Source organism: Sebastes fasciatus, chromosome 14, assembly GCF_043250625.1.
Source record: "Sebastes fasciatus isolate fSebFas1 chromosome 14, fSebFas1.pri, whole genome shotgun sequence".
In the NCBI taxonomy this organism is placed as follows: domain Eukaryota; kingdom Metazoa; phylum Chordata; class Actinopteri; order Perciformes; family Sebastidae; genus Sebastes; species Sebastes fasciatus.
The window spans coordinates 17,825,261-17,843,990 of NC_133808.1; the positions used below are offsets into that span (position 1 = coordinate 17,825,261).

General features: G+C 38.7%; 2 protein-coding genes across 2 annotated transcripts in view; one reads left to right on the top strand and one right to left on the bottom strand.

Moving 5' to 3' along the window:
* scn1laa (sodium channel, voltage-gated, type I-like, alpha) overlaps nucleotides 1-9,373 on the bottom strand; it is a 29,549-nt gene extending 20,176 nt beyond the window's left edge. The window contains exons 1-6 of the mRNA XM_074659378.1: nucleotides 9,202-9,373; nucleotides 3,196-3,521; nucleotides 2,820-2,938; nucleotides 2,554-2,643; nucleotides 2,337-2,465; nucleotides 668-759 (exon numbers count right to left, since the gene is read on the bottom strand). Of these exons, the coding sequence (XP_074515479.1) occupies nucleotides 668-759; nucleotides 2,337-2,465; nucleotides 2,554-2,643; nucleotides 2,820-2,938; nucleotides 3,196-3,468 (703 nt within the window). The 5' untranslated portion in view covers nucleotides 3,469-3,521; nucleotides 9,202-9,373. The remainder of the gene's footprint in view (nucleotides 1-667; nucleotides 760-2,336; nucleotides 2,466-2,553; nucleotides 2,644-2,819; nucleotides 2,939-3,195; nucleotides 3,522-9,201) is intronic.
* A 4,016-nt stretch (nucleotides 9,374-13,389) lies between these two features.
* Nucleotides 13,390-18,227, top strand: slc38a11 (solute carrier family 38 member 11). Its single transcript, XM_074659381.1, has 12 exons — nucleotides 13,390-13,625; nucleotides 13,726-13,846; nucleotides 14,202-14,276; nucleotides 14,711-14,845; nucleotides 15,038-15,103; nucleotides 16,097-16,203; nucleotides 16,284-16,363; nucleotides 16,523-16,593; nucleotides 17,125-17,286; nucleotides 17,392-17,504; nucleotides 17,700-17,831; nucleotides 17,917-18,227. Exons 1-12 carry the CDS (start codon nucleotides 13,614-13,616, stop codon nucleotides 18,154-18,156), a joined length of 1,314 nt encoding a protein of 437 aa, XP_074515482.1. The 5' UTR covers nucleotides 13,390-13,613; the 3' UTR covers nucleotides 18,157-18,227.
* Nucleotides 18,228-18,730: the final 503 nt, after the last annotated feature.

Consider the following 18,730-nt stretch of genomic DNA (forward strand, 5'->3'; position numbering starts at 1 on the left):
CCCCTTACAATTAATGTGATGTTTTAATAGCAAACACTAGAAATACTACAACAAATAAGACTTTAGCCACTCCTTTTAATTACATTTTGCTCTCAATATTTTTGACAACATGGAGGTCAAAACTGTCAAAACTCAATGTGGCAAACGGTCAGAATAACGTAACACAGGAAATTAGCATCATGCATTTCAGTGATGACGTACTGGACATGCAGCAATAATGGGACACACCCTCACCACAGATGATATCAAATTATGCCTTCATTAACCGCAAGAAAAGAGGAGCAAATGGCTGTGAAGGAAGGAGCAGATTAAATTGACTGTTCTCATTGAATTTTGCTGCTTAAGAGTCCTGATTTCAGTGGCTAATCAAACAGCTGGACTCAGAAACTGATCCATTAAAGACCTGAAGACACACCCATTTGAACTAGCTCTCATCTGGGATGCCCAAGATTTTTTTTTTTAGGATTGTGGAAGTTCAGATTGCTGAAACAACTCTGTGACACATCTGTGATAAGGAGGTGGATGGGTGGAGTCAGGGGAGCATCCGGCATACATGTCATGGCAGTCGCAGCAGGAGGGGAGGCGACTGGAGGAGCGGAGGGTTGAGGGGCAGTGGGAGGAAATCGTGCAAGAGGCTAAATAGCATGCACTTGCTCCTACTGCTTACCTGGGATAACTGAAATAGCTTTAAAAGCTCTCAGCACTCTGAATGTGCGAAGAGCTGAGAAATTGCCAAGGCCAAAAACCTCTGTTGCATACCTGCAGGGAAACTTAGAATTACTATGGAATATTAACAACAATGCATGTAACACAGAAGCCAACAATGTTAAATAGATAAACTACATTATTACATGTTTGTACATACAGTATCAGGTGAAGCAGTCAGTCGTATAAACTGAGGCATGCACATTGGAGATGAGGTCACTGTGATGAACAATGTGATGCACTATGTGATACAAACTTAAAGGATAAGTTTGGTGATATTCTATATTGTTCTTATTGTCAACAAATCCCATAAAGATACCCAAACCCAAAAAATATTTTGTGCCATAGACCTCCATTGTTCTCCAAAAAGTAACAAAAACATAAAAGGGCCACATTGTTTCTCTGGGTAACATGTTCCTTCATTAGAATGACCCTGGGCTGCTGTTAAAACTCACCAAATGTGTATTAATCCACAGCTAACAATAGTCCCTAACTATAAAACCAGTGTCCAGCCGTTTTAGAAAATTATTTCACTTTTTTTAAAATTGAAACTAAATATATTTGTGAGGCATTTTAAAAGATTTACATCTTAAAGGGACTATTTGTAACTTTGTACGCGCATAAATGTAGCGGGTCGTCATAAATGCGCACTCCCATATGCGCGTTCGCGTGTAGCCGCTGTACCCTCTCCTCCTCTGCCTGCTCTCCTTCACTCAGACAGCTCAGCTCGCTCCACCTCTAGACGTGAACGCGCGCTCACTACACACTGCAGAAGAGTTAGTTTAGCTCTGAGAATATCTAGTGAATGTACAGGGGACGTTTGTGCAGAAATAACTGCTGCAGCTCCTCCAGACCAACAGAGGTTTTCCGTGTCTTGTGAAGTGACGGAGCTCTACAGAGATTTACGTAGGCTTCTCGTTACCGACCGGGTGCCGGTGTCTCCTCTGCTCTCTCTGGCTGCGGGCGGAGAGAGCAGAGGAGACTCGCTGCAGAGCTCCGCTGCATCAGCCTGCACTTAGGGCAGGAAAAGCCAACACTAGGATCAGATCTAAATCATGTTCATGGAGAGACCTTCGTCTGGTCAGCTAACATCACTGCCAAGCAGCTGAAATATAGAGTGATATTGTGGTTTTAGCTGACTTGTGTCGCCTCACTGTTTTGAGCGATGCTCGTTCAGGTATATTGAGAGCGAGCAAGCAAGCGCGAGCCCGACGCTGACTTTCGTTGATTTCACGGCCACAGGTGTCGCTGTTAACAAGCATTTCTGAAAGTTACAAATACTCCCTTTAAGTAGGTATGAATGGGCTTGTGGTTGAGTGCTACGGACGGGGTAGGGAAATCAGAAAGTGCTGAAAGACGTTCCAATGCATTATTGGTTTGCGATTTGTTTGACTGTAAGAAAAATATAGAATAACACCAGCCTTATCTTTAAGACCTTAAAAATGGCTTTGAACTAAATGATAACTGGTAATATGTAATAAATAAACAGTAACACATTTAGACTAAACTGTTGCTTTTGTTACCAACAATGAAACCAGTAAAACATAAAACTTGTTTCTTGTCTATATGAAGCAACCTTTGGGGAACAGATTTAACAACTGTTCAAGCATTATTGTGTGGCAGGTACTTACGCCATGACAATGACACAGAAATCCAGCCAGTTCCAGGGATCTCTTAGAAACGTAAACTTCCCTATGCAGAACCCTCGAGCTAATATTTTAATGAGGGATTCAAGGGTATAGATGGCGGTGAACATGTACCTGTTGGAAACAAAATGTAGTTGTTTAACCAAACTGCATTTTCATATTTATATATTGTGCTTCAATGTGTAATTCATGGGAAACTTACTCTACATTCTTTGCCCAGTCAGGCGGTCCACTCAGCGTCATAAATGCACAGTTGGCGAGGATAGTGCACATGATCACCATACTGAACAACGTGCAGGCGGTCGTCAAGGAAGCCACTTATTTTATTTTGTATAATTCATCATAATCTCACACAAGATGGCAACGTAAACAAATCATGGATATAGGATGGTAACCACAGATTTAGCGTGGGCTCAACATAATCACAATTCACGCTTGTCATTGATTAACATCTGGATGAAAGGATATGAGTGTACCAAAATCATAATTGATATTCTTCTAAGAAGGTTGAAGGGGCTCAGGAGGTACAAGGCAGGAGCGGCGTTGAAGCGGAAGATGAAATTCCCTTTGTTTACTACTATGAAAGTCTGACAGAAACAGAGAGACATGTATAAAACACTCTTATTTCCTGGCTGACTTGCAACATCTCACTGTGGTTTACACAAATAATAAATGATAGCATCGTTACAACTACTAATCATTTATGATTTACAGCACACATTTCAAATCACTAATCACATTTTGTATACTGCTAATGAACCTCATACAAATCTTTATCACGGGCCTGGTCTTCCTGTCATCTAAGATACAAAGCCTCCTGCTAACAGCTGCATGCAGTACCTACTTTCTGATTACAGTAGAAGGGATCCATGTCCTCCAGCGGTGTCGACACCATGCCTTTAGGAGTGTCCCCATACAGAAGAGGGATTGGTTTGCCCGCCTCCAGGTCACGGCTGGGCTTGGGCTCATTTTCATCATTGCGTTTTCTCTTCTCTCCCTTGGGCTTCTTGGCGTTCTCGGCGTTCTCCTCGGCGATGCGTCTCTCGATGGCCTTGAGGGACTCACGACTAAAGGGGCGGAAGCTGTCTGGACCTGGTCGTACAAGCAGCTGTGCCATCTTTTCATCCTGCGTCTTCAGAGTGAACAGCTAGCCTCCAGCATGAGGAAGGCCTGAGGGGTTGGAACGAACAACCGAGTTATATCCAACGTGAAATGTTTTTTTTTATTGGAAGCAAAATAATTGAAAGTATTCATTTTTATTGGCAGATTAGAGGTGCTTTAAATGGAGAGGAGAGAAAGGTGGGTGTGGTTCTGTTCTTTGTGCCAGAGATCATCATCTCAGGAAGTGGCAGGCTATAATGAACCTAGAAATGGCTGTCATACACATAAATTCCCTCCAGCTATGGTAAAATTAGATCTAATTATCTGCTCTTCTGTAGATAAAATTAAGATTTGACATGACAATGATCAATTCCAGGTGAGATTCTTGCTCCTCTCCGTCATCCCTCAAAATGAAGAGAGTCCACTTTCCCTTCAGAGCACTGAGACAGAGGAGGAATAGATCCATCCTACTAATAGGCCTGACTGGTATGATGTGTTAGGCAGACCTATGCAGTATTAAATATGAATGCACTCCATATTGCACTGCATCTCTCCGGGTGCCCGGCCACTGAGAGCTTTTGCCTGGTCTGAATGTAACAGTGTAATAGAATACTTCCATGCGTTGTGTCTGTGATGCAAAAAAATCAATCACAAACACACTGGTCAATCAACTGCCCACAGCACTGGGTTGTTGTACATGTGTGATGTAATTGCAACAAAAAAAACAAAAAACTTTTACTTTTAATACACAACTGTGCACGAGGTTTGCATGTAATGTCAGGCTGAGAGAAACTGTACCGACACAGTTGAGAGATGAAACACAGCAGGTTTAAATTGGATTGGTTTAAACTGATTTAAATTGGATTTTGACTCAAGGATTTTGGTGTTTGGTGTATAATATCAGCATCTTGTGCACATAGTACAACAAATCATCAGTGTTAACATTGCCTCTGGTTGTTGAAAGATTACCTGTGTGCCTTGCACAGAGAGATAATCAGTGGTGCTGTCATCTCTGGACTGAAAGAACACCAATGACTGAAGTGCTGAAGTAGTCAAATGCAGTGCTTCTGCAAGTACTAAGTGTTGGTTACATAAATAAATAAAGTATAACTATTCTATTTCTATGTGAATAACTTTTCGTAAGATATCATACGAACCGTTGTATGAGGATAGGTCGATAAATTACATGTGTCTATCAGAGAATAGACCAAGCACCCACACAAACCCACTACAGCAATGAGAAATGTGCTTTCTAACATTACATTTTCAAAATAAAAGCGGACCATTTAGGACCAGAGTTCCATATCATTTCCAGTCACATTTCACACGAAATACTAGTTAATGTTTTTCATGAAATGACTGTATTGTATAGCTGAGTGCAATTTATAGGATACAACGTCGTTGTATGGGTTTTGATAGGTGGTGAAAACGTTAATGGATGATATTGTTCATGACGCAGCTACTCTGCTCTGCTATGGCCTTTATGAGTGAAATACATAAATACATGTGATACGTGTGTTTTAGGGCTGTAAATCGATTAATCACATGATTTTCCATGGTTAATCGCAAATTAATTGCACATTTTTTATCTGTTAAAAATGTACCTTAAAGGGAGATTTGTTTAATACTCTTACCAACATGGGAGTGGGCAAATATGCTTGCTTTATGCAAATGTATGTATATATTTAATATTGGAAAACAATTAACAACACAAAACAATGACAGATATTGTCCAGAAACCCTCACAGGTACTGCATTTAACATAAAAAATATGCTCAAATCATAACATGGCAAACTGCAGCCCAACAGGCAACAACAGCTGTCAGTGTGCTGACTTGACTATAACTTGCCCCAAACTGCATGTGATTATCATAAAGTGTGCATGTCTGTAAAGGGGAGACTTGTGGGTACCCATAGAACCCTTTTTCATCCACATATCTTGAGGTCAGAGGTCAAGGGACCCCTTTGAAGATGGCCATGCCAGTTTTTCCTCGCCAAAATTTAGCGTAAGTTTGGAGCGTTATTTAGCCTCCTTCACGATAAACAAGGGTGACATGGTTGGTACCAATGGATTCTTTAGGTTTTCTAGTTTCATATGATACCAGTATCTTCACCTCATCTTAAAACCGAGCCCACTACAACCTAAAGATTTTAAGTTGTGTTAATGCGTTAAAGAAATTAGTGGCGTTAAAACAAGTTTGCGTTGACAGCCGTAGTGTAGATACCATTTTTGTTACAGTGCACCACATATTGTTTACATACTGTGGTACAATACCAACTGAGCCCATAGCTTTCTTCTGCATCAAGTGTATCTAACGTACCTCTGATGTGTGATGATCTTAAAAGACAACAGTCCTTCCATAACTAAAGCATATAACTATTTAGAGGAGTATAATAGAGCCTAGTCTTGGTGGAAAGGAGCAACTGAGGAACAACATTGGAACAACAAACTTGAAGACAAACTTCTTATAACTTCTCATAAAATAAACCTTGGTTTGATGTTCACCCAACAAGGTCAACCTCTAAAGAGGTATGCATCATCCCGTCAATCTGTTCCCAACTCATTACGCACAACTTGAGATATGAGCTGCCACTTTGAAGCTTCAAATAGTCCCACTTCAATTTATCTGCAACCTGTCGGCGTCGCGACCTTGTGCCGACTAACCTAAAATGGATGTACATTTGTTTCCCTCGACTCTCACTGGAACAGAATGTCAACACATTAGTTCGGTATTTGCTATTCACCATACATTCAACTGTGTCCGGCTGATGAGCTTTAAGTGATGACTGATTACAAGTATATTAAACACTCACACAGTGACAAACTGAAGCTCAAGATGAACTTTTAATGTACATTGTTGCTCACTTCAAAACTCATTTAATTGACCTCAAACTGCGTCTTATTACTTAGATTAGGTAAGAGATGGTTTATGACGGACTGCAGCCTATTGCTTCTAAGCTTTCTACTATTGCAGGGTAAAACTGCTGTAGGTGTCTGACAGACTTATAAAAGCCCCAATTCCAATGACATCAAATGTGTTAAATTGTTAATTTTGGTTGTACAGTTAAAGAAAAAACATTTTCCAAAACCTGTATATCATTCAGATTAATAAACTAAAGCAAGGCATGATACAGTGTGTTTGCTCTGCACATCAAGTAGCCTACGTTGTGTACGAGAACACACTCTTGCCTCTGCCTTCACAATTCCACCCACATCTTGAAATTGAATATTGACACCAGATTTCAAACCAGCTGGTTAACTACAAGCATGAGGAAATAAAGACAAGTACACCTTTACAAAGGTCAAAAAAGAGACGTAAGGTGTAGGACAATATTCCAGGAGAATCAGTAGCTTTACATTTTCAAATCGCTCAGTCACATCTACTGTCCACGAGGTTTTTTTCACAATCAAAATCAGTGTGGCTGCGATGAGGGTTAAAGGACAGGTTCACCCATGCCCATATGTCTATTGAAAGAGCTATTAGTGATGTAATCATTTATCTCCCTTTATCCTGGCTGTGAATAGATCCTTAACCTCTTAAAAATGTGTCGGGCCCTGCAGCTATTCTGTCTTTCGGAGGTTGTAACAGGCTCAGTTTTAAAGCTCGAGTGAACGTATGAAACTAGAAATACTCAGAAATCAATCGGTACCAACCATGTCATACTAACTTGTCGGGATGGAGGCTAAATAACGCTACAAACGTACGCTGAATATTGGCGACGAAAAACTGTCTTGGCCATTTTCAAAGGGGTCCCTTGACCTCTGACCTCAAGATATGTGAATGAAAATGGGTTCTACGAGTATCGACAAGTCTCCCCTTTACAGACATGCCCACTTTATGATAATCACATGCAGTTTGGGGCAAGTCATAGTCAAGTCAGCACAACTGACAACACTGACAGCTGAGCTTAGTTTGCCATGTTATGATTTGAGCATCATTTGTAATACTAAATGCAGTACCTGTGAGGGTTTCTTGACAATATAGGTCATTATTTTGTGTTGTTAACGATTTCCAATAATTAATATGTATATACATTTGCATAAAGCAAACATATTTGCCCACTCCCATGTTGATAAGAGTATTAAACAAATCTCCCTTTAAGGTACATTTTGAACAGATTAAAAATTTGCAATTAATTTGTGATTAATCACGATTAAATATTTTAATCAATTTACAGCCCTGGACAATATTTGTCATTTGTTTTCCAATATTAAATATATACATACATTTGCATAAAGCAAGCATATTTGCTCACTCTCACGTTGATAAGAGTATTAAACAAAATCTCCCTTTAAGGTACATTTTGAACAGATACAAAATTTGCAATTAATTTGCAATTAATCACGATTAATCATGGAAAATCATGCGATTAATCGATTTACAGCCCTAATATACACATATCACATGTATTTATGTATTTCACTCATAAAGGCCATAGCAGAGCAGAGTAGTTGCGTCATGAACAATATCATCCATTCAAGTTTTCACCACTTACCAAAACCCATACAACGACAGTAAAATGTATCCTATAAATTGTATACAATACAGTCATTTCATGAAAAACATTAACTAGTATGATATATTTCTCTTTAAGGTACATCTTGAACAGATAAAAAAATGTGCAATCTGCCATCACTTAATGTACACTCTCTGGAATCAGCAAGGCAATTCTACATGGACAGTAAGACAGTGGACAGGAGGAACAACTTCAGCGACCGATAACTCTTTCAATGTCCATATGAACATGTCGGTGTCTTTAATTTAGACTGATGTGCTGATAAAAGTTCTACTTGTTCTACTTGATCAGTCCTCGACCTCGATATGCCGACCACTTCAACAGCTGCAGAACTGCAGCAAAGACGACCTGAGCGACTAAACCAGACTTAGTGATTAGTAGGATGCCTTCATTAATAAGCAACCTAACCTAACATACCTGTATGCAGAGTGATCACAGATCAGTATCTGTGGCCTCCTCTGGGACCAACACACTCACAGCTCTTTAAGTGCTCACAACTAATGCTTCGCTGCTGCCTCTCACAGACTACAGGACCAGGGATTAGATCTCGCTCATTCAGGGCGTTGGCAAAAGAGATGATGATGAGGAGCTGTTAACATCTGGAATAAACACATTTTGACATACAAGCTGACAGGCTACTGTACACCATGTGTGTGTGTGTGTGTTTGTATGTGTGCAGGCTGGATAGAGAGAAAACAGGACAGTCTAATCTCTAATTGACAGCAATCTAATAATGATGTTGACAGCCATGGAGGCAGGAAGTCGTGTGTGGGCTAATAGTTGCCTCCATGCCCATTAACTTCTGTAACATATTCTAGCCCATAATTTGCACTCTAGGCTTTGTCCCTATGAAGTACAAGAGATCAATCACTTTTTCACCCCCATACAGGCGTTCAACACCTCATAAATGATTTAACAATTTGATAGAATACAGAGGCTGCATCATATTATCTAGTGTGAAAAAAAAACTCAGGCACAACTCTTTAAATATAATAAGGACATTAAAATATATATAAGGAAAACAGATCCTTTCTGAACAGACACATTTTAATCCATGTACTATTAGATAGATAGATAGATAGATAGATAGATAGATAGATAGATAGATAGATAGATAGATAGAAAGACTGACTTCCATAAAGTATTCACAGAAAAAAAACTTTTATGCCCAATTTCTTTTGAAAAAAGAAAAAGCACTCAGATATAACTTTAACATAGTGTGTTAACTCACCATCAGTTTTCCATCCTCGACAGGTGAACAATAAAAAATAGCGTGAAAGAGCCTCAGAGTGTATAAAATGTTGTTTAAAGTAAATCTGTCCGTCCGTTTAAGGCGTTTGGACGCTTCTCCAGCGCACAACTGGTAATTTCCACGATTTCAACAGACTGAGAGAGAGAGAGCGAGAGAGTTTCATCCAGAGAGAGAGAGAGAGAGAGAGAGATAGAGAGAGAGAGAGAGAGAGAGAGAGAGAGAGAGTTTCATCCACCCCTCCGTGCAGAGTCAGAGGCTCCTGTCTGCTTCCGGATGTTCCTGGGTACCAACAGATGACTAGAGATGAGATTGTGGTGGACATTATCGTGCGTAATTGTCGGGAATACAGATGTTGGAAATCCGGTTGTTATGTATCCGAAACTATAAGAGCTAAAGCCACAACTATGAATCACATTGTGTTGTAAAACTCCTTTACTTTTTTTTCTTTTTATTGTGTTATAAAGTGATTACTAAACAAGTGATAAGACATGTGCAGGGACATATATAAAAAAAGACCAAAATATATTATACAGAGAAAGACAACTAGAGTACAAAAACTAAACTAAACAAAACAAGACAAAGGGGATAAAAGCAGGTTGAAGTGTGTGTTTGTGTGTGTGTGATGTGGATAATGGGTGTGAGTTTGGCACTGAATGAGGCTAGATGGTCATATATGACATACATCTACTCTTAAACACATACAGACATCCTTTCTTTTATGTGTAGAGCATAGGGATAGGGGGAACAAAAACAAACAAAAAGAAAATAAATGAGTAAAATATATATATATATATAATACAGTATATACACCTACACACATATATATTAATAATATGAATAATAATAAAGATAATGATGATGATGATGATGGTCATAAAAAACTCCTTTTCAATAGTGTGTGTGTGTGGAAGTGGAAGAGGAGGAGGTCAGAGTTCAAAGTAGTTATTCAAACGTCTGAACATGTATTCAATCATTACACCATCTGCCTGAATCGCCGACAGTCAGTGAGGAAACATCACATTGCAGCATTTATAAGCGGGTCGCAGAGGTATATGTGTAACTGCCTTATATGTTCTGCATGTGAGTAATAATTAATTTAGTGTTGGGTGCGTGACTTTCACTGTGAGCCTGTGAGACAGACATTCACTGAGTTTGATGCCACCTAGTGGACACAGACAGCATTGTCAGGCCTTTAAATTGAAGTGCAAAGTCAACCTCTATGAATTTAATTTGAACCATCAAAGTATGTAAATAAATATAAACAGGCACACAAAATTACATGTACAGTAGTCGTTAAGATTTTGATCGTAACGTGTTTACTTTTTATGGTTTTCATCACTTGTTCTTATACTAAATGTCCTTACCGCAACATAACAATAATGTTCATTTTATACATTTAGCTTTTTTAATTTCTATAATATTTTTAAGACATTCAAATTAATTTGAAGCTTTGTGCATCATTGTAAATATTGCTATAAAACTTTTTTTTACACCATTTATTTACCCTACATAGTTTAAATAATTTACATATGCAGATAGTGATAATAGAATTTTCTCTAGCTTTTTTGTAGTTTTTTATTATATATATATATATAAAATAAAAAACTACAAAAAATTATATATATATATAATAAAAAAACTACAAAAAAGCTAGAGAAAATTCTATTATCACTATCTGCATATGTAAATTATTTAAGCTGTTTATTAATTAATTATTGAAACTGTTTATTATTTAAAACTTTTTTTGTAGTTTTTTTTATTATATATATATATATATAATAAAAAACTACAACAAAGCTAGAGAAAATTCTATTATCACTATCTGCTTATGTAAATTATTTAAACTATGTAGGGTAAATAAATTATTAATAAAAAGGAACAGATTATACATAGGCATATTACAGACAGAATTCGACATTTTAAACAAGCCTGAATTATTTTAAGAAAACAGAACATCAGTTTACATGAATTTAAGCATATATAAACATTTATAACATAGTTGTTAGCAGATATAAGGACAATTCTAAGTGTTTATTCATGTATTTGTCAATAAAAAATAACTCCACCTATGAATAATTCATAACTAGATGTTGGTATATAAACATAATGAATGACAGTTAAACAAATACTGTACATTAATAAACACCTCAAATTGCCTATTTTATGTATTATAAACAATGTATTAAATACTTAATGGACTTCTTAAATGTTACCAAAAGAAAGTCCACAACATGAGAAAAAGTCCTTTTGTGACTGTACATTACATCTCCAAATCCTTCCTCATTCTTTCATCGTTTCCGTCCCTGAACAAAGGGCTCTTTTTAATATTCAGCTTGCAGTAAAATCCTTAAATCCTTTAATTCTTAATTTCCATGTATTTGTCAATACATATTTTGGCATTAACTGTCAAAGTGCAACCAGTTTCTCAGAAATTAGTTATATTACCACCTGTCTGCTGCAGTGTTAAAATGATAGGCTGTATGTTACAAAAGTCAGTATTTTCATAAGTATTTTCATATAGCCTAGGGACTATATCTTCAGTGGAAGTGTTGTGTGGATGTGGATTCTCCAGAGTAACAATGGCATGCATTGTTTCTGAAAGATATGTTGCCGTTGAATGTTTTGAATATCACTTTTAATGTTGTGCCTCAAACTAGATTCCATTCCCCTCCATTGTATTGGTGAAATTTCTGGAACCGATATCTCAAATTGAATCTGACTAAATGGTCAGTTAGGCCTACCGCTAAGGAGAAGTGAGAACATTTTGATTTTCATTTCATTTTTATTTATTCCATTATTGGTAATTGGGTTGAAGCGACCCTTTAAATTAATTTGAGGGGGAAAGTACACCTACCTGAAGCACTGTGATGTCCAAAAGGACAATAATACACCACCCCAAATATACTGTATACCCAAATACACTGCAAGCAGCACATTATTTTTTGAATTTATGGTCCACAAAACACACTGAAATTCATGTTTACATAGAGGCAACCGCAGTATACTGTAACTTATAGGCGTATAGATAAATTAATTACTAGGCCTTCTATCTCCTGTCTTAAAGGGACTGTTTGTAACTTTTTACACATATAAATCTACCAGGTCGGTGTCCCATGCGCGCACTCGTGTGTGGCTATGCTGTTCAGACTCAGACTCCAACACAAACTACACGGAAGCACCAAAACCGCAAAGTTATATCTAGTGAAGCCCGTCTTGCAAAACAATGTTGGCGGCGGTCGTAGTATTTGCCTCCACTCACACACCGCGCTCGTTCTCACTCCACTATCACGTGCATGCGCGCACAATCCATACTGCAGAAGAGTTAGTTTAGCTCTGAGAATATCTAGTAAATGTACAGTGGACGTTTGTGCAGAAATAACTGCTGCAGCTCCTCCAGTGTCTTGTGAAGTGATGGGGCTCCACAACGAGAAACGTTATCGTCACCGACCGGGTGCCGGTGTCTCCCTGCGTCTGCGGACGGAGACGATAACGTTTCTCTTTCTACTTCAGCCCCCGGGGCCAACACTAGGATAAGCATTGATTCATGGAGAGACCATCGTCTGGTCAGCTAACATTACTGCCAAGCAGGTGAAATATAGAGTGATATTGTGGTTTTAGCTGACTTGTGTCGCCTCACTGTGTTGAGCTATGCTCGTTCATGTCTATGTAGAGCGATCACGAGCCCGACGCTGACTTTCGTTGACTTAACGGCCACAGGTGTCGCTGTTAACAAGCATTTCTGAATCTTACAAACAGTCCCTTTAATTTGTATTTACATAGATATTTAGATATGGTGCAAGGCAGAACAGAAACCTACCCTGTATCCTAATAATCCACTTGACACGCCACAGGAAACGATATTTGAACTTTTGCTAAAAATAATGTAGTGTACTGACAGCTTTGATGGTGTTGAGCACAACCGAGTTGCTGCCAACGATCTGTATTTTGTATCAACTTGAAGTGTCCCTGTTTGTTGTGCAGAAAAGCATTTGGGTTAACAAGGCTATGGTAAGATCATAAAACGTGCGTAAAACGTGCATAAAACGTGCGTAAAAGCAAATTGCGCACGTATAGATCCTGCTGTGATAAGATAGCCAAAGGTTTTGAATAAAGTCAGAGAAAAGGAGTGAGCTCTAGATGTTTAGTCAGAGACAGTCAGTCAGGAGGTGGAGCTCAGCTCTGGAGAGCTCTGGCCCAATTTAACCCCAGAAACGACCGACCAGGGGCGCTGTTGAGATGTTCATAGATGTTGACAAGTTTTTTTTTTAAAATATATATATAGGCTATATAAACTTTGCTTAATTCAGTCACGCCGCAACTATGTGAGAGTTAAACACTGAGGAGACACTTGGACAGAGAGGAACCACAGCAGCGACCAGCAGGTGCTCACAATGGCTCAGCAGGTAAGTGATGCTATAAACTATACTATACTATACTGACACGAACAACAGGCGGAGAGTTGTTGTCGTTTTTAAATTCCTGCTCCGTGTTATTATTTTCTAGCTAAACAATGAAGAAGGAACAACATTGTTTCCTCCACAAAAAGCTGCTGCAGAGCCAAGAAGTTCAATGATATCTGCGTCATTTAATTTCATCAATTCCATCATAGGATCTGGAATAATAGGTAAATATCATTCAAGTAGCCACAAAACCGTATAAATGAATTATATGCAATCGATTTTATATGAATGATGAACTGCTGCTCTTTATGCTGAGATAAGTGAATAATATTTTTCATTTTGTGCAACAAGGAAAAGCTTTGATAGCTTTGAAGCCCTGCAGTGGTAAACCCTCTGCATCATATGACTGGCGCCTGTTGCCCCCCATTCTCCCATTTAACTCTTTCATCCCTCAAAATGCCTCAGGCTGTATGGAACAAAATACAAATCAGCATGGCATTTTTTAAGACTTAGTATTGCTTGTTACTGTGACACTTTTGGTTTTACAATTTTACAAATTTTGTTTTGTTTTGTGACCAGGTTTACCATATGCATTGAACCAGGCAGGGCTCCCCTTTGGCCTTCTGCTGCTGGTAGTTGTTGGGTTCATCACAGGTGGGTACATTAAAGGTGTCATTATTAAAATGGATTTATGCATTTATCAAATGTATATACAATTTGGGCTGTCAAAGTTAACGAGATAATTCGCTAAAGCAAATTCATTTTAACACCACTAATTTCTTTAACACATTAAGGCGACTTGCGATTTTTAGGTTGTTTTATGTTGTTAATTGATTTCCAATAGTAAATATATACATATATTTGCATAAAGCAGCATATTTGCCCACTCCCTTGTTGATAAGAGTATTATATACTTGACAAATCTCCTTTTAAGGTACATTTTGAACCGATAAAAATGTGCGATTAATTTGCGATTAATCACGATTAACTATGGACAATCAGGCGATTAATCATGATTAAATAATTGAATCGATTGACAGCCCTAGTATGTATTATATATCTAACATTGTGTGTGCATTTAATGGCAGACTACTCGATCATCTTACTGATTAAAGGAGGCAACCTGTCAGGGACAAACAGCTATCAGTCACTGGTGCAAAGTACGTTTGGTTTCCCCGGATTTCTGATTTTATCTGGACTGCAATTCCTTTATCCTTTCATTGGTGAGTTATGCAATAATCCAAAGTTGAATATTGTATCATGGCATTTTATGTGTAATATCCAGTGTGGTCTGACAAATAACTGTTTTCTATTTTGACTATTTCTGTTCTCTCCCTGTTGACTTTGGGTTCAGTCTGAATCATACTGCAGCCATGAATACTAAATGATGCTTCACCTCTGTTTTTCTTCCTCAGCTATGATCAGCTACAACATCACAACTGGTGACACATTGACCAAAGTATTTCAGAGAATACCAGGAGGTACGTTGCATGTAGTTTATTCCACCTCAGATAAAAGACAATGAATCCTAAATTTACAGTTTTTCTCAGTCGCTTTGGCTCATTTTTCGAAACAGTTTTAACATTCTCTGAACTGTAACTGCAATTGTCACAACTGTTTGATGGGACATCACAACTCTATTGCGTGTTTGCAAAAGGTAGTAACTCACCCACAACACATTCATGCTTTAAAACCTAGTTATTGTGTCAGTAAGTTGGCCAATGACACCAAATTGAAAAGTTGTTTTCAACAGCAGGTAAAAGTTTACTGAGAGAAGTCAATACTGAAGGCTACAACACTGTATACACAGAAACAGGCTATGCACATTTGTGAGTAAATGTATTTGTGTAGAAATGTGTTACATGTACTGTAAACAGAAAATTAACCTTTGAGCTTTCATGTAAAGGCATAGACAGTGAACAGAAAATTTGCCTCAAAATATCATCCATGCAAAAAAAGAAATGTAAAAAACCTGCAACGATGAAAAAAGCTGCAATAGTTCATTAAAAAACAACAAATTGTACCTCCCCACAGTACATAACACCATGTCATATTTATGGAATAGACATGTGCATGTATGTCTGACAGATTTTGATAATTCGATGGTTCATTTTGCATGTGATGGCTCAAACGATGAAAGAGTGTTTAGAAGTTGTGAAAAGGACGACAATCTCACTGAGAATCAACTCATCAGGTTTGATCAGCAAGACGTGCGAGTGGTTATTGTGCAAATCGTGCTGACTCTTTTGCACGCAGGTGCCAAGACTAGTGCGATTTGCTTGAATGAATGAGAATGTGTAATCTATTGTGAACAACAAACTAATTGTTCAGAGATTTGAGCTCATTGTTTTGAAAAAAATTATTCTCATTCGAGAACTGAGCCAAAGCGAATGAGAGAAACACATTCAGAGCATCTAGAACATTGGAATGGTTCAAATGATTCATGTATATGTTGTCATGTGTTGTGCTTGCAGTTGGTCCAGGTCACATACTTGCAGAGCGCCACTTTGTTATCTTGCTATCAACCGTCGTGTTCACGCTGCCTCTCTCACTGTATCGAAACATAGAGAAACTCGGGAAGGTAAGTCCGATTATTACACAGCTGTCAGTATCATGTAGTGATGTTAAAGCTGCCTGTAAAACCTCTGTGTGTGTTACCAGGTGTCCTTCCTGTCGATGGTGCTGACATTTATGATCCTCATCGTTGTAATCGTCAGAGCAGCTACCTTCGGACCCCAAATGTATGACAACTTCTGCAAGTTGCTAATCCTTATAGTGATTTTAATAGAAATTTCCCTGTGTGTGAACCATGGGGTTCTTTTTTTTTTTTACACTAAAATGTTATTATACAAACATGATCATTCGTTTCTGTGTTCCTTGTCAAAAATATCACTCTCTAGCCTCCCTACAGAGAATGCATGGGCATTTGCAAAGTGGAATGCAATTCAGGCAGTTGGTGTGATGTCTTTTGGTGAGTTTGTCTGCACGAATGTGTCCTATCAAAGAGCCAAAGGCCACAGCTTTAGTGCACAGTCTTGCCCATTCAGCATAAGGCATGCAATCCAGCTGAAATATACAGTAAGAAGACTGAGGCTATTCATTTAGTACGACTCTGTCTAAATATTGGTAAATCACTGCACAACATCTCAAAGAATATCTGTTGTCATCTCCTTCTGAGTGAGACTATGAGTGCACCCACCCTGTGAGTCCTTTACACACATTGTGGTGAAAATTATGGCCTTGAATCAAGTGCCTTGATGATAATAACTACTGCTGCTACAAAGGAGGTCATTTAGATGGGGATGTGCACGCTCTTAGTTCAGGTTACACTGTATCTTCCTAAGACAAGCAACGTTGGCAGTCTCTCATCAGAGGCCCTCTTGGTTCAGACAAGGTAGCAAGAAAACTAAAGTTTAAGTTCAAGCAAATGCTTCAAACTGTAGTTATGAGCAATATTTTTTATAATGAAACTCTGGTGTTCTGCCCCTGTGTGTCTCTTCAGCCTTTATATGCCACCACAACAGCTTTCTCATCTACGGTTCTCTGGAGCAGCCCACGCTGGCTAACTGGTCTCGGGTCACCCACGTGTCCGTAGGCTCTGCACTAATAATCAGCGCTGCATTTGCTGTTGCTGGCTATACCACCTTCACTGGCTACACACAAGGTATATATCAATATGAGAAATATTGAACTACACGCATCTACAGCAACTTCTTTGTAATATCACAAATGTATGTTTATGATGTCATATTCCCACTTCTTTTTTTAGGAGACGTATTTGAGAACTACTGCAGAGATGACAACCTGGCAACATTCGGTCGCTTCTGTTTTGGCTTCAGCATTATAACCACATTTCCACTGGAGTGTTTTGTTACACGAGAGGTAAGTGATACTTTCTCCAACCTTACAGTTAAACGTTTACATATGCGAGGGAAAGTGGTATTCTGAGGGTTTGGGCCAGAAACGTGGCTTTGTGACAACAATGTCACTAGCTCCTCCTCAGGTGTGTGTGTGTGTGTTACACAGTCTCCAAAAATGCATACACAATATGCCTCTCTCTCTTGTTTATCTCCTCAGGTGTTATCCAATGTCATTTGCAGCAGGGATCTTTCAAAAGTGGAACATGTGATGATAACGTTTCTCATAGTTGCAGCTTGTGCATCAATATCTCTGGCCTATGACTGTCTGGGAGTTGTTTTGGAGCTGAATGTAAGTCATATAAACTCTGCAGCTATCTATACATTTCATTTGTGGTTAATATGTTTGAGTGTTTAATTTCTCTCCTACCATCCAGGGTGTTCTGAGCGCCACGCCTCTGATCTTCATCATTCCATCTGCGTGCTTCCTCAAACTCTCCCCCGGCCGCTGGTTCCAGGGTGAAAACGTGATCCCCTCCATCTTGATATTAACCGGCCTGTTTGTCATGATCACCGGTCTGACCATGACGGGCCTCTACCCTCAAGACTGTTCACACGGCGTGGAGATGTTCTACTGTGCAGACGCCAACGTCTCCGGCACCGTACCACCTGTATGACATCCACCAAATATTTTATTCTCTTCAACTTTTTTTAACAACACTTGCGTGACAAATATACATGTATGTGGACACCCCTGTCCTCATATCTTTATGTACTTGATATTTTTCATGGTTTGGGCTGTAGTCTCCTTCTTAATGTTACACCATGTAATGATATTTTAGAAAACAGCATGCTTCCAACTTTGTGGCAACAGCTTGGGGGAAGAGCCTGTCCTTTGTGCACAAAGTGAGGTCCATAAAGAAATGTGTTATTGAGTTAGTGGCCCGCACAGAGCCACTACCTCAACCGTAGAGATGAACTGGAACGTTGACTGTGAACCACTAATGTTCTTGTGGCTAAATAGGAGTATATTATATTATATTATATTATATTATAGCAGCATATTAAAGGGCAACCTTGGTATTTTTCAACCTGGACAACAATTTCTGAAATAGGTCCTGTATTGAGGGAGAGTGCTGTAGACGGCAGCTGCTCATTTACGTCCATTAAAAGTGCTTGTTTTTTTTGCCATGACAAGCTCTGATTGTTTTTATAAGTGTCTGACATTATGGAAAGAGTCTCGCTCAAAGT